The 13,244-nt window shown below is 36.4% G+C and overlaps 1 protein-coding gene across 4 annotated transcripts in view; it reads left to right on the top strand.

Annotated features, from left to right (window-relative positions):
• ANKRD28 (ankyrin repeat domain 28) overlaps positions 1–13,244 on the top strand; it is a gene marked incomplete at both ends in the record, with an annotated part of 160,977 nt that overhangs the window by 82,830 nt on the left and 64,903 nt on the right. For 3 of the 4 annotated variants that reach the window (XM_079705039.1, XM_079705037.1, XM_079705038.1), the window contains one exon: positions 7,672–7,750. In XM_079705039.1, the coding sequence (XP_079561165.1) occupies positions 7,672–7,750 (79 nt within the window). Of the gene's footprint in view, positions 1–7,629; positions 7,751–13,244 lie in introns of all 4 variants that reach the window. The other variant, XM_079705036.1, reaches the window with a different exon arrangement.

Raw genomic sequence — 13,244 nt, forward strand, 5'->3', positions numbered from 1 at the left:
GCAGGGTGTTGAGGACAACCAGCCATCATAACTTACTTTATGAAGAGGTCAAGACAAGAATGGATCTGATAAATCCTAGCTAAGTTCAACTGAGTTCTATGGACCAGAAGCTGAGCATTGAAAGATGATACCCAGATACTCAACAGGGAAGTTTCAGTCTGATAGCAGTAGAAATAAAAGAAAAAGTAAAAATGATGGGGCAGAAAAGAGAGTGACCATTATGGGAAAGTAAGTGGGGAAAATAGAGAAAAGAAAAAAAAAACTACTTAGAAAATTATGATAAGAAATTGATAAGAAAAAGTGAAGTCAGGCCACAGAATGTTTTGAGGGAGAGTGATTAGTTTTAAGCAGACAGCGGTTAAATAGATAGTGGAGCCTTGTAAATAAAGTCTGTATAATAAGTTAACATCACACACCTAGAGCTCAACTGCCAGTGCTTCAATCCTGATTCTGCCAATTCCACATGATCTTGAGTAAATTCCTTAAACTTTTCTGTGACTTGATTTCCTTATATGTATTCACTTCCTTAACCTTGTGAGGTAAAGTGCTTAGAGCAGTCGTAGCATAAAGCAAGCTCTGTGTTATTGGTGTTACTATTCTTCCTGGTTACAGCTAATATACACGAATGCTTCAGTACCTGGAGTAGGGCAGAATTGTGGAATTGAGTCATTGTTGCGAAGGTTGTAGTTGAATCCATATACAGATGAATTCTTAGACTCTCTAAGTATTCTTCTTGTACAGATGTTCTGTCTCTCTTTCAATATATCATTTCTAACTTTTCACCTCTCTGTTTTCCTACCTTACAGGCTTCCTCTTATTCCAACCTGATCCTAAAATCTGCTTTAAGTTAAAGCTTCCACAGAAAATGTTGAGAATGTGTAAGTGCAGTTTGAATTCCCAGGTTTGACGTAAGGCACTTCCTGTTAGATCTAATACCCCTTTTCTTCGGCTGTGCTTGGGATATACCATAGATTCCCTTCTTTCTCACAGACTCATTCCCTAGGTTGTCTAACCTTGCTTGACTCTGTTTTGCTGACTGTTTCTGGAGTTCGCCATAGCATAACATAAAAACTAAAGTATAATTCAGGATGTTTCTGAACACTTTTTAAAAACTTTATTTTGAAGAAATTACAGATACTGCAGAATTACAGAAATGGTACAGAGAGGATCTTGTGTTTCTATCAACCAGATTCCTCCTGTGATGACATCTTACAGTGCATTATCAAAAACAGGAAGTTGATACTGGCATAGTACAACTAATTAGACCACATACCTTTCTTGGTTTTCACCAGTTCTTGCATGCACTCTTATGGGGGAGGAGGAGAGGAGTGATGGTAACATCTCTGTGTATAATTCTTTGACATTTTGTTATATGTGTAGATTTGTATAACCGCCAGCATGTTCAAGATGCAGAGCTATTGCATCACCACAAGCGAACTCCCTCATGTTTCAGTCACTTGTGTGTAATGCACCAGTCTACCGTTAGCATGGGGCCCAACCCCAAAGTGGTTAGCAATCACTGGTCTCCTTTAATATGTGTCCTTTTCCCATCTTTCAGGATAATCACTTATAAGCATGAAAGCTATTTTTCAGTTTGCTTTAATTTGGGGAGGGTGAATAATTTTTTGTAGTCCTAATCATATGCACAAAATATCTTTTCAGGGCACCACATAAGAACTGTAAGAAAAATATTTATTTCAGTGGATATAATCAAAAGCTGTGTGATCAAATGAGTTAAATTTTTTGTTTGAGTCTGTTGTGTGTATTTCATAATTCTAGTTGGGATTGTTTTAGAATACAACATGGAGGTATGGTTTCTTTAAAAACCGACTTAATATCTAAGAAACATTTTCTTTTTTTAATGGGCACCTGGACTTGTGAAATGCCTGGTATGGTAAATTACTGAAATGCTTTTCAGCTGATTGAAATGTTATTTTTAATTTTTTAATTTTACTTTTTGAAACATGTACATGGTAATAACTCCGTACGGTACCAAAAGCCACAAATGGTGAATAAGAACTCTCTCACACTTCAGACTCTAGTGTCAGAGTTCTTTACCCAGAGGCAATCACTGTATCTTGAGTATACAAGATATCCTTGAGTATCCTTCCGAAGGTGTTTTATGCATATTCAATCCTAGGAGCGTGTAGAACCTTTAGCATATAATTGTTTCGAGGCTGCGTTTTTCATTTAACACTGTGCTTTAGAGATGTTCCATTGATAAGGAACATGGGGGTCTGCTTGTTATTTTAAATTGAAAGCATAGTGTGATGTTGGGTTGGCCAAAAGGTTCATTTGTTTTTTTCCGTAAGATGGCTCTAGTAGCACTTAGTTGTCTTTAACTTCATTCAAAATAGTTTCGTTAGATTGTACGTGACAGCTGTCATATCAGCGTGCATTCAAAAAAAGGCTTAGCAAAATTGATGAATTTTTGTAAAGCCATTTTAATATTGAAGATGGAAGAAAGAAAGCAACATTTCAGCATATAACACTTTATTATTTCAAGAAATGTAAAACTGCAACTGAAATGCACAAAAAGATTTGTGCAGGGTATGGTGAAGGTGCTATGATGGATTGAACATGTCAAAAGTGGTTTGCAAAGTTTCGTGCTGGAGATTTCTCGCTGGATGATGCTCCATGGTCGGGTAGACCAGTTGAAGTTGATAGCGATCAAATCGAAACAATAATTGAGAACAATCAACATTATACCACGCGGGAGATAGCTAACATACTCAGAATATCCAAACCAAGCGTTGCAATCATCATTTGCACCAGCTTGGTTGTGTGAATTGCTTTAATGCTTGGGTTCCACACATAAGTTAAGTGAAAAAAACCTTCTTGACCATATTTCCGTATGCGATTCTCTACCGAAACGTAATAAAAACATTCCATTTTTAAAACAAACTGTGATGGGCGATGAAAAGCGGGTACCGTACAACAATGTGGAACGGAAGAGATTGTGGGGCAAGTGAAATGAACCACCACCAACCACACCAAAGGCCGGTCTTCATCCAAAGAAGGTGATGTGTATATGGTGGGATTGGAAGGGAGTCCTCTACCATGAGCTCCTTCCGGAAAACCAAATGATTAATTCCAAAAAGTACTGCTCCCAGTTAGACCAGCTGAAAGCAGCACTTGACAAAAAGCATCCAGAATTAGTCAACAGAAAACGCATAATCTTCCATCAGGATATCGCAAGACCGCACGTTTCTTTGATGACCAGGCAAAAACTGCAGCTTGGCTGGGAAGTTCTGATTCATCCACCGTATTCACCAGACATTGCACCGTCCGATTTCCATTTATTTCGGTGTTTACCAATTCTCTTAATGGAAAAAATTTCAATTCCCTGGAAGACTGTAAAAGGCACCTGGAACAGTTCTTTGGTCAAAAAGATAAAAAGTTTTGGGAAGATGGAATTACAAAGTTGCCTGAAAAATGGCAGAAGGTAGTGGAAGAGAAGGGCGAATCATTGTTCAATAAAGTTCTTGGTGAAAGTGAAAAAGTGTCTTTTATTTTTACTTAAACACTTAAAAAAGGCACTTTTTGATTCATATCCTCTAGTATCCTCCGTAATAATCTGTAATAATCTTGTGAGTAAACTGCTTTCCTGGGTCCTGTGAGCCACTCTAGCAAATTAATCAAACCCAGGGAGGCGGTCTGGGGAACCTGGATTTGTAGCCAGTCAGTCAGAGGACCAGTAACAACCTGGACTTGCTCTTGACCTCTGAGGTGGGGTGGGGCCCCTGTCTTGTAGGACTGAACACTTAACTTGTGGCACCTGATGCTGTCCCCTGGTAGGTGGTGTCAGAATTGTGTTGAGTTGTAGGACGACCAGCTGATGTTGGAGCATTGCTTGGATGTGTGGGGAAACCCCCCACCACCACGTTGGAATTGGATTCAGAGCCCTTACATAGTATTTCACTATGTGGATGTGCAGCTCAAAGACCTCTCATCTGAAAAACGTTCATACCTGGTAGTGATAAGCTGATCAAAGTCTGACAGAAGGAAGCATTTTAAATGATCTTTAAGCATTTTACTGCAACAATGTGTATTTTCCAGCCATTAAAAAAAATACTGGGCCAAGGCTTTTTGGAGTCCACTGACAGTTCAATGTTACCTTCCTTGCATAGACCATGCCCACAGTGTGTTATCTTTAATTCCCATTTTGGGTTTCTTTAAGTGATGTGAGAATTTAGATACCTAAGAATCAAACTGAGGGCAAAACTTCTCCATATTTTAACTGTTTGCCTTAGTGTTTCAATTGTCTTGGCCACACCCAATTCAACAGTACTTTTTTTCATAGCTTGCCTTTATTGAGTCTTTATATAGTATTCAACCTAGTGATCATAGAAACAATTTGCTTTTTTCATTCCTGTTTCATCGGTTTAAATAATATTTTTTAAAATTACATAAATTATTGCAGGTGCAGTTGGCACAAGCAGTTGTGGTAACAAACACATCTTACCCTGGTAAACATATACCCAGTGGTAGGAGCAAGCATTGCAGTGTCTTGGTTGTGGTGGTCTATTAGTCAAAACACATGGTGTGCCAAAGTCACCATCTGTTTTACTCAGGAAACAGAATATAAGATTAATCATGTGATTCAGTTAAATGAAGGTTGGTTAAGAGCTGCTTGTGTTTCATAATTTTAAATAACCACTTCCTTATTGATGGGCATTGAAATTGTTTTTGGCATTTTACTTCCTATATGATCAGTAAATATACTTAAGTTTTGTTTGCACACACATAGCAATACCTTTATCTTAAAAAAAAAATTCCTTGAAGTGGAATTCAGTGTGTATAAGGGAATAGTCATTTTTTCATTCTAATAAATTTTGTTAAAGGGAATCTTAAATGTTTTATTGCATGATTTTCAATATTGAATTGTAGTAAAGTAAAATATGATAGGTAAAATTTTTTCTTTTAAAATTAACCAATTTGGGGCTTCCCTGGTGGCGCAGTGGTTGAGAGTCCGCCTGCCGATGCAGGGGGACACGGGTTCGTGCCCCAGTCTGGGAAGATCCCACATGCCGTGGAGCGGCTGGGCCCATGAGCCATGGCTGCTGAGCCTGCGCGTCCGGAGCCTGTGCTCCGCAACGGGAGAGGCCACAACAGTGAGAGGCCCGCGTACCGCAAAAAAAAAAAAAAAAATTGACCAATTTATTCCTTAGTTTTTCCTCTCTCCAAATCAAATTAAAGAAAAAAGAAAGTTCATGAGTCATAAAATAATACATAAATAGGATTTAAGGCATTGAGTCATAGAATTCCAGACATCTCTCACACATAAATGATTCACTTTCTGTGTGTGCCGTGTATGTGGTTTATGCTGTGAAATAGATGTGTTCCTCAGTTTGAGTGGGTCTGTTCATATTTAAACACTAGGGAAGTTTGATGTGTTAGTGATTAACAGTGAAAAGCCTTAAGCCAAGGATCTTTTTATTAAATTGACTAAGTTAGGACTCAGCTTTGAATAAAGCCTGATATTTTAGTGGTTCTGTGTTAACTGTTTCAATGACAGTTTGTTCAGTAATTTCAATGCAAACCATTTGTTTGATGGGGTATGTATTGGAATAAAAAACATGGTCTTGTGGAAATTAATTGGGGTTTGAGAGACAGGAACTCTTCGCTTATTAAAAACATTAATAACCAGTATACCAACTATTTTAAGAACAAAAACAGTATCTCAAATATATTAAAATTATATGAAGAAATGTATGTAGAGCCAGTTATAATTGTGTTACACACATCTTTCTATTTCCTTTATATACTACAGCTAAACCTTTTCGGAACTGCCTATGAATATTTTTAACCCCTCTTTTTTTTTTTTTTTTTTTTTTTTTGCGGTACGCGGTCCTCTCCTGTTGCGGAGCACAGGCTCCAGACGCGCAGGCCTAGCGGCCATGGCTCACGGGCCTAGCCACTCTGCGGCATGTGGGATCTTCCCGGACCGGGGCACGAACCCATGTCCCCTGCTTCGGCAGGCGGACTCTCAACCACTGCGCCACCAGGGAAGCCCTAACCCCTCTTTTGACTAGCAGTTTTTTTCCTAATTTATTCTCATTGGCCTAACTATCTTTTCTTTGCATAAATGGGGTTTTGATTGACAAACTGGAAAATTATTATGATGTGAAATTTTTCATTTTTTTAATCTTGAAAGTTATAATGTTATCTTAATACAAGAGACCCCAAAATACAATACCTATTTAAATAAGAATTTTATTTCTCTTAATAGTCTAGAAGTTAGTGGTCCAGCTCTTTGTTGGTGGGGCAACTGTGCTCTACAAGATGATTCAGTACGTTTTGCTTAACAGACTTGTAGGATATTCGCCTGCCTCTGCATGGTCAAAGCCGGTACAGTTGCACATGTGCCTTCTAGCCTGAGGGCAGTGGGAAAGTTTCAGTCTAGCTCTGGATTGGTGTCTTTTAGGTTGAAGATGCCCTGAAAGTTGTGCCTTTACTTCCACTCACGTACCACTGGTCCACACTAAGTAACAAAACTTCAAGGCATTCTAGGAGTCTATTCTCTTGCTGGTGGGTAAATAACCAGGTAAAACTTTATTCCTATGGACAAAGGGGAAAATGGATAATGGAAAACAACTAATAATCTGGCTCAAAAGCCAGTATCTAAAAAATTGGATGTAAATTTCAAACTAAATATTTCTGAATGAATAGCTTTCTCAGATACAGCCAAGTCAGCAACACTCTGTTGTAACTTTAGATGAAGTGTAATGTGAATTGAATCCCTGAATGTGACATTACTCTAAGATTTTGCTTCTCAAACTGGAGGACATTGTTGTTTGAGGGGGGAAGTACACACAGCCATGCACTTAGATGTAGCTTCTCTTCCTGGAGGAAGATTTAGAAGACTGTGCATAGGATAGGAATATATTTTAGAGCTAAAAACGAAATTGGCAGGACCTTTAAGAAAAAGCTTAGGATTATTTTAAGGGATAATTTCAGATCCCCAGAGATATTTTCTATTTTTGCCACTATAGTCCTGTGGAAACATTTTTTTTTTTTTTTTTTTTTTTTTTTTTTTTTTTTTTGCGGTACGCGGGCCTCTCACTGTTGTGGTCTCTCCCGTTGCGGAGCACAGGCTCCGGACGCGCAGGCTCAGCGGCCATGGCTCACGGGCCCAGCCGCTCCGCGGCATATGGGATCCTCCCAAACCGGGGCACGAACCCGTATCCCCTGCATCGGCAGGCGGACTCTCAACCACTGCGCCACCAGGGAGGCCCTGTGGAAACATTTTGATAAGCAAACTTTTTTGTTTGTTAGGGTTTGTTTTATTTAGTTAGATCAACAATTCTAAACTATGTAAAATTGTGGAAATATATTGGGGGTGGTGGGCGAGTAGTATGAAGTAAAGGAAATTTTCTTGTGTATACAAGCAGCATAGGCATCTTTATTCAAAGAAAGTCTTAAGTTATTTCTTTGTCATCTTAGATTTTTCTTTTGTTCTTTGCTGCATTTTATACCATTCTTTTAAGGCCAAAATATATTTTTTAGGCTTTTCTTCTTGCAGAGAAATACTCTGATAATGGGACTTGCAGACTACACTAGAGTTGTGGAAGTAGTAAGCTGTAGTTAATAATGGCTTTTCTTCATTTAAAGTATATTAAAATTAACTTTATATTAAAACTTATGTTCCATCTTTCCTTCTTATCACAGGACAATGAAAAGAGAACTCCACTGCATGCTGCTGCCTATCTTGGAGATGCAGAAATCATTGAATTGCTTATTTTATCTGGTATGGTAAGCTCTGTATAAGAGCACATCATGCACATTTTGGTCATATTTAATATTTATTAAACCTCATTGACTATTTCTTCATATATGTTAAACAACCTGAAACTTATTTGTTCATTCTAGAAGTAATGATCTCATATCATGTCCCAGGTACTGTTTTGGTGCTTAGAGTACAATGGAAAACAAGTCACTTCCTTGCGGAGCATATACTCTAAAGAAAAACAGGCTACAAATACAAGTAAATTTTATAGTATGTTAGAAGGAGATAAGTGCTATGGAAAAATGAAAAAGTAGATCAGGATACAGTCAGCCCTCTGTTTTCATGGGTTCTGAATCCATGGATTCAAACAGCCACAGATCAAAAATATTTGGAAAAAATTCCAGAATGTTCCAGAAGGCAGAATTTGAATTTACCATGCACTGGCAACTATTTACATAGCATTACATTGTATTTACAGCTATTTATATAGCATTTACATTGTATTAGGTATTATAAGTAATCTAGAGATAATTTAAAGTATACAGAAGAATATGCATAGGTTATATGCAAATACTATGCCATTTTATATAAGAGCTTTGAGCATCTGTAGATTCTGATATCCACAGTGGGTCCTGGAACCAATCCCCTGCGAATGCTGAGGGACAGCTCTAATGGAGTGGGATGAGCATTATATAAGTTGGGTATTATATGGAGTAGTCATACAAGGCCTCATTGACCACAGAGTTGCTGGGAGATGATAATAGTTCTCCAACGAGGAGGTGGTAGTAGCTTGGAGCTAGTACAGCATTGGAGGGATTAGAAAAGATGTGATTGTAGATATATTTTGAAAATGATGCCAGCAAGATTTATGTCTTTAAATAGCTTGTGTCTAATTCTTTTTGAGGGTCTGTAAAATATATTTGAGGAAATTGTACTTTATTTTTAAATTTCTTCTAACCTGTTCAAGACCTTACAATATGAAGTAATGGTAAAACTGTGTCCTATAGAATAGCACCTATGGTGGTCAGACTTTTTGCAGTCCTAAAACAGGCAATCAAAGAGAGCTTAGAAATATTTTTGTTGTATCCAGATGATCGTAAGTGATATTTATTGAAAAAGGATGCCTATGTTTGAATTGTGCTTGTGTTGCCAGATTGCACAGATATATGCATGATGCAACTGGAGAGATAGTATCATTCCTTTGATATTTGGGAGAAGGAGCAGTGAGAGAAATTTTGAGTGAAAATCCTCTTAAATAGTAGCCTGGATAGAATTTTGCCATTATAAATTAATAAAGTTTTTTAAATATGTTTTTTATAACAAATTGCATGATCTTATAGAATTACAGTCACTTATGGACCAAGCTAATATTCTTATATTAGTTTCTTTATGAATAACTTTATCACTGACGTACTTCCTTGAAGATGTCTGTTCCTCTATGGATGCTAGCTCACTAGTTTTCAGCTGAAATTTACTAGAGGTAAGAACTGAGGAGGTTCAAGAGAACAGTAATGCTTCCTCTTAATTGAGGCGTATTCTGCTTTAATAATATATCCAGGACCAGATGGCTTCACAGGTGAATTCTACCAAACATTTAAAGAAGAGTTAATACCTATCTTTCTCAAACTGTTCAAAAATTTGAAGAGGAAGGAATGCTTCCAACCTCATTTGAGGTCAGCATTACCCTGATACCAAAATCAGAAAAAGACACTACAAAAAAAGGAAGTTATACCCCAATTTCCCAGGTGAACATAGATGCAAAAATCTTTAATAAAATATTAGTAAACCAAATTCAACAATACATTAAAAGGATCATTCACCATGATCAAGTGGAATTTATTACAGGGATGCAAGGATGGTTCAGCTTCCACAAATCAATCAACGTGATACACGCCTTAACAAAATGAGGCTAAAAATCATATGATCATCTCAATAGATACAGAAAGAGCATTTGACAAAATTCAACACCTACTCATGGTAAAAACTTTGAACAAAGTAAGTATAGAGGGACTATACCTCAACATAATAAAGTCCATATATGGCAAGCCCAACGCGAACATACTTAAAGCTGAAAAGCTGAAACCTTTTCCTCTAAAATCAGGGGCATGGTGAGAATACCCAGTCTTATCACTTTTTCAACAGTCCTAGAAGTCCTAGCCATAGCAGTTAGGAAAGAAAAAGAAATTAAAAGTGTTCAAATTGGAAAGGAAGAAGTAAACTGTCTCTTTTTGCAGGTGACATATTACATACAGAAAACTATAAAGACTCCATCAAAAAACTATTCGAAATAATAAACAAATTTAGCAAAGTTGCAGGATCCAAAATCAATATACAAAAATCTGTGTGCTTGTATATACTGATAACTATCAGAAAGAGAAATTAATGAAATAGTCCCATTTATGATTGCATCAAAAAGAGTAAAATACCTAGGAATAAATTTAACTAAGGAAGTGAAAGAGCTGTACACTGAAAACTATAAGACATTGATGAAAGAAATCGAGGAAGGCACAAAGAAATGGAAAGATATTCTGTGCTCGTGGATTGGAAGAATTAATATTGTTAAAATGTCCATACTACCCAAAGCAATCTACAGGTTCAGTGTAATCCCTATCATAATTCCAGTGGCATTTTTCACAGAAGTAGAATAAAACAATCCTAAAATACATATGGAACCACAAAGACCCAAGTAGCCAAAGCAGTCTTGAGAAAGAACAATAAAACTGGAACTTCCTGATTTTTAAACTGTATTACAGAGCTGTAATAATCAAAACAGTATAGTATTGGCATAAAAACAGACACAGAGATCAGTGGAACAAAAGAGAGCCCCAAAATAAACTTGTGCGTATTGTGATCGATTAAGGCAAAGGAGCTAAGAATAGACAATGGGGAAAGGACCGTCTCTTCAATAAATGGTGGTGGGAAAACTGGGCAACTATCTTACACCGTACACAAAAATCAACTCAAAATGGGTTAAAGACTTGAATATAAGACCCCAAATCATAAAACTCATAGAAGAAAACATACAGGGTAAGCTCCTTGGAATCAGTCTTGGCGATGATATTTTAGATTTGACACTAAAAACAAAATCAGATATAACAAGTGGGACTATATCAAACTACAAAGCTTCTTTCTGCATAGCAAAGGAAACCAACAAAATGAAAAGGCAACCTACAGAATAGGAGAAAGTAATGTGCAAATTATATATCTAATAAGGGATTGATATCCAGAATATATAAAGAACTCATACAACTCAGTAGCAAAAAACAGACAAACCAATCTGGTTAAAAGTCAGCCAGAGGGACTGAATACACATTTTTCCAAAGAAGACAGAGATATGGCCAAAGGTACATGAAAAAGTGCTCAACATCACTAATCATCAGGGAAGTGCAAAGCAAAACCACAATGAGATACCACCTCATACTTGTTAGAATGACTATCATTAAAAAAAAAAAAAAAACAAGCATTAACAAGTATTAGCAGGGATGTGGAGAAAAGGAAAACCTCTGTTGTTGGTGGGAATATAAATTGGTATAGCCACCGTGGAAAACAGTATGGAGGTTCCTCAAAAAATTAAAAATAGAACTGCCATATGATCCAGCAAACCCACTTCTGTGTGTATATGCAAAGGAAACAAAATTACCATCTCAGAGAGATACAGGCATGTTCATTGCAGCATTATTCACAATAGCCAAGACATGGAAACAACCTAAATGTCTGTCAATGGATGAATAAAGATGATGTGGTAAATGCATACATTGAAATATTATTTGGCTGTAAAAAGAGAAGCAAATCCTGCCATTTGCAGCAATATGGATGGACCTTGAGGACATTATGCTAAATGAAATAAGTCAGAGAAAGACAAATAATTCATGATCTCACTTATATGTGGAATCTACAAAAACCAAATTGATAGAAACAGAGAATAGATTGGTTGTTGCCAGAGGTAGACAAGTTGGGGGGGCGGAGGAAATGAGTAAAGGTGGTCAAATGGTACAAACTTGTAGTTATAAGATAGTTCTGGGGATGCAAGCTTAAAAGGTCTCATCACAAGAAAAAAATTTTAACTGTGTGAGGTGATGGATGTTAACTTATTTTAGTAATCATTTCTATATTATATGTCATATCATTTTGTTCTACATCTTAAACTAATATAATGTTATATGTCAATTATATAATAAAACTGGGGGAAAAATAATTATCACCCAGAACAGTAGTCTTCAAACAGTATATGTACACTCTTGAGGTTCTGTAGTGGTGCTTCACGGGTTCTGCTTAAATTTGGTTTGAATGCCATGGTTGTTGAGGCCCAAGTTATACACTAATTTACATACCCCGATTTCAAAATAGCCTTATAATTGTATTGAATGGATTTTTAATAAGTTATAAATTAGAATTGAAACTAAGTGTTTGACCTGATAATTCCCTAAAAAAGAGAATTAAATACATGAAGGGGAAAGTAGACAACAAGATTAGGCTAATTTGTTTGTAATTAGTAATGAAAATTGTTATTGAAAAGTGTGGGTAGACTGTTCTTACCCTTCATGTTAGTTACCAATGACATGTTACAATAGTAATTAGGTTAACTTTAGTGTAATCTTAAGAAAATAAAGCAATGTGAAATAATAATCTCCATTTAGCTCTTGCATTATACAGAAGTCATGGTATGCTCCAATAAGAACACACAATAAAGTAAATTACTATAATTTCATATTATAAAAACTACTTTGGTATCCATGGCAAAGAATGAATAGTTCCTAAAATATTTCTCTAAAATGAAAAGTGAAGAATATAAAGAAATTGATCATTCCTTAGAGCTGTGTACTTTGATGTTCATGGATGTTTATGTTTCAGGTTTTGGTTGTTTTCTGATTTACTATGATGAGAAATTAGGAAGTAACGTTCTGTAATTTGTTTCACTCTTGTGTTTCCATTGTCAAGAATTACGACGTTACAGTTTATTTTGTAATCATAATTCGCACTGTTTTATCACACACACACTCTGTCCTTATTCATAGCTTCTCTATTCCCAGGTTTTAAAATTTTCATGTCTCTTGGTTGAATAGACATCATCATCAAGTAGTTTTTGTTTTTATATTTTCTGTAAGAGCTCATGGATATTGTATTCTGTGGTATCTTATTTATTTTGGACCGTTTCCTTTTTTTATTTAGCTGAAAGGTAGATTAGCTAGTTATAAAATTCTCAATTTATGCTTTTTCCTTTCAGTGTTGTAGATGTTACTCCACTGTCTTCTAGCGTTGAGTGAAAGTCTTGAATTGAGTTCCTCTCTGCTTACATTCCATCCCCCCATTATACTTTCCAGCACCATAGTCCATTCTCTTCTGCCTGGATGCCTGTAGGATTCAATTCTTTAGCCCTGAAATTCATGCTAACTTTCCTAGGCTAAATCTATTGATTCTTTTTGCTAGGGCATTATGTGAATGTACACTTTTAGTTTTGAAATTTGGACTTTTATTTCATTTATATCTTTCATTGCATCTTTGCATGTTTTATTTC

This window comes from Hyperoodon ampullatus, assembly GCF_949752795.1.
Source record: "Hyperoodon ampullatus genome assembly, chromosome: 5".
Lineage (NCBI taxonomy): Eukaryota > Metazoa > Chordata > Mammalia > Artiodactyla > Ziphiidae > Hyperoodon > Hyperoodon ampullatus.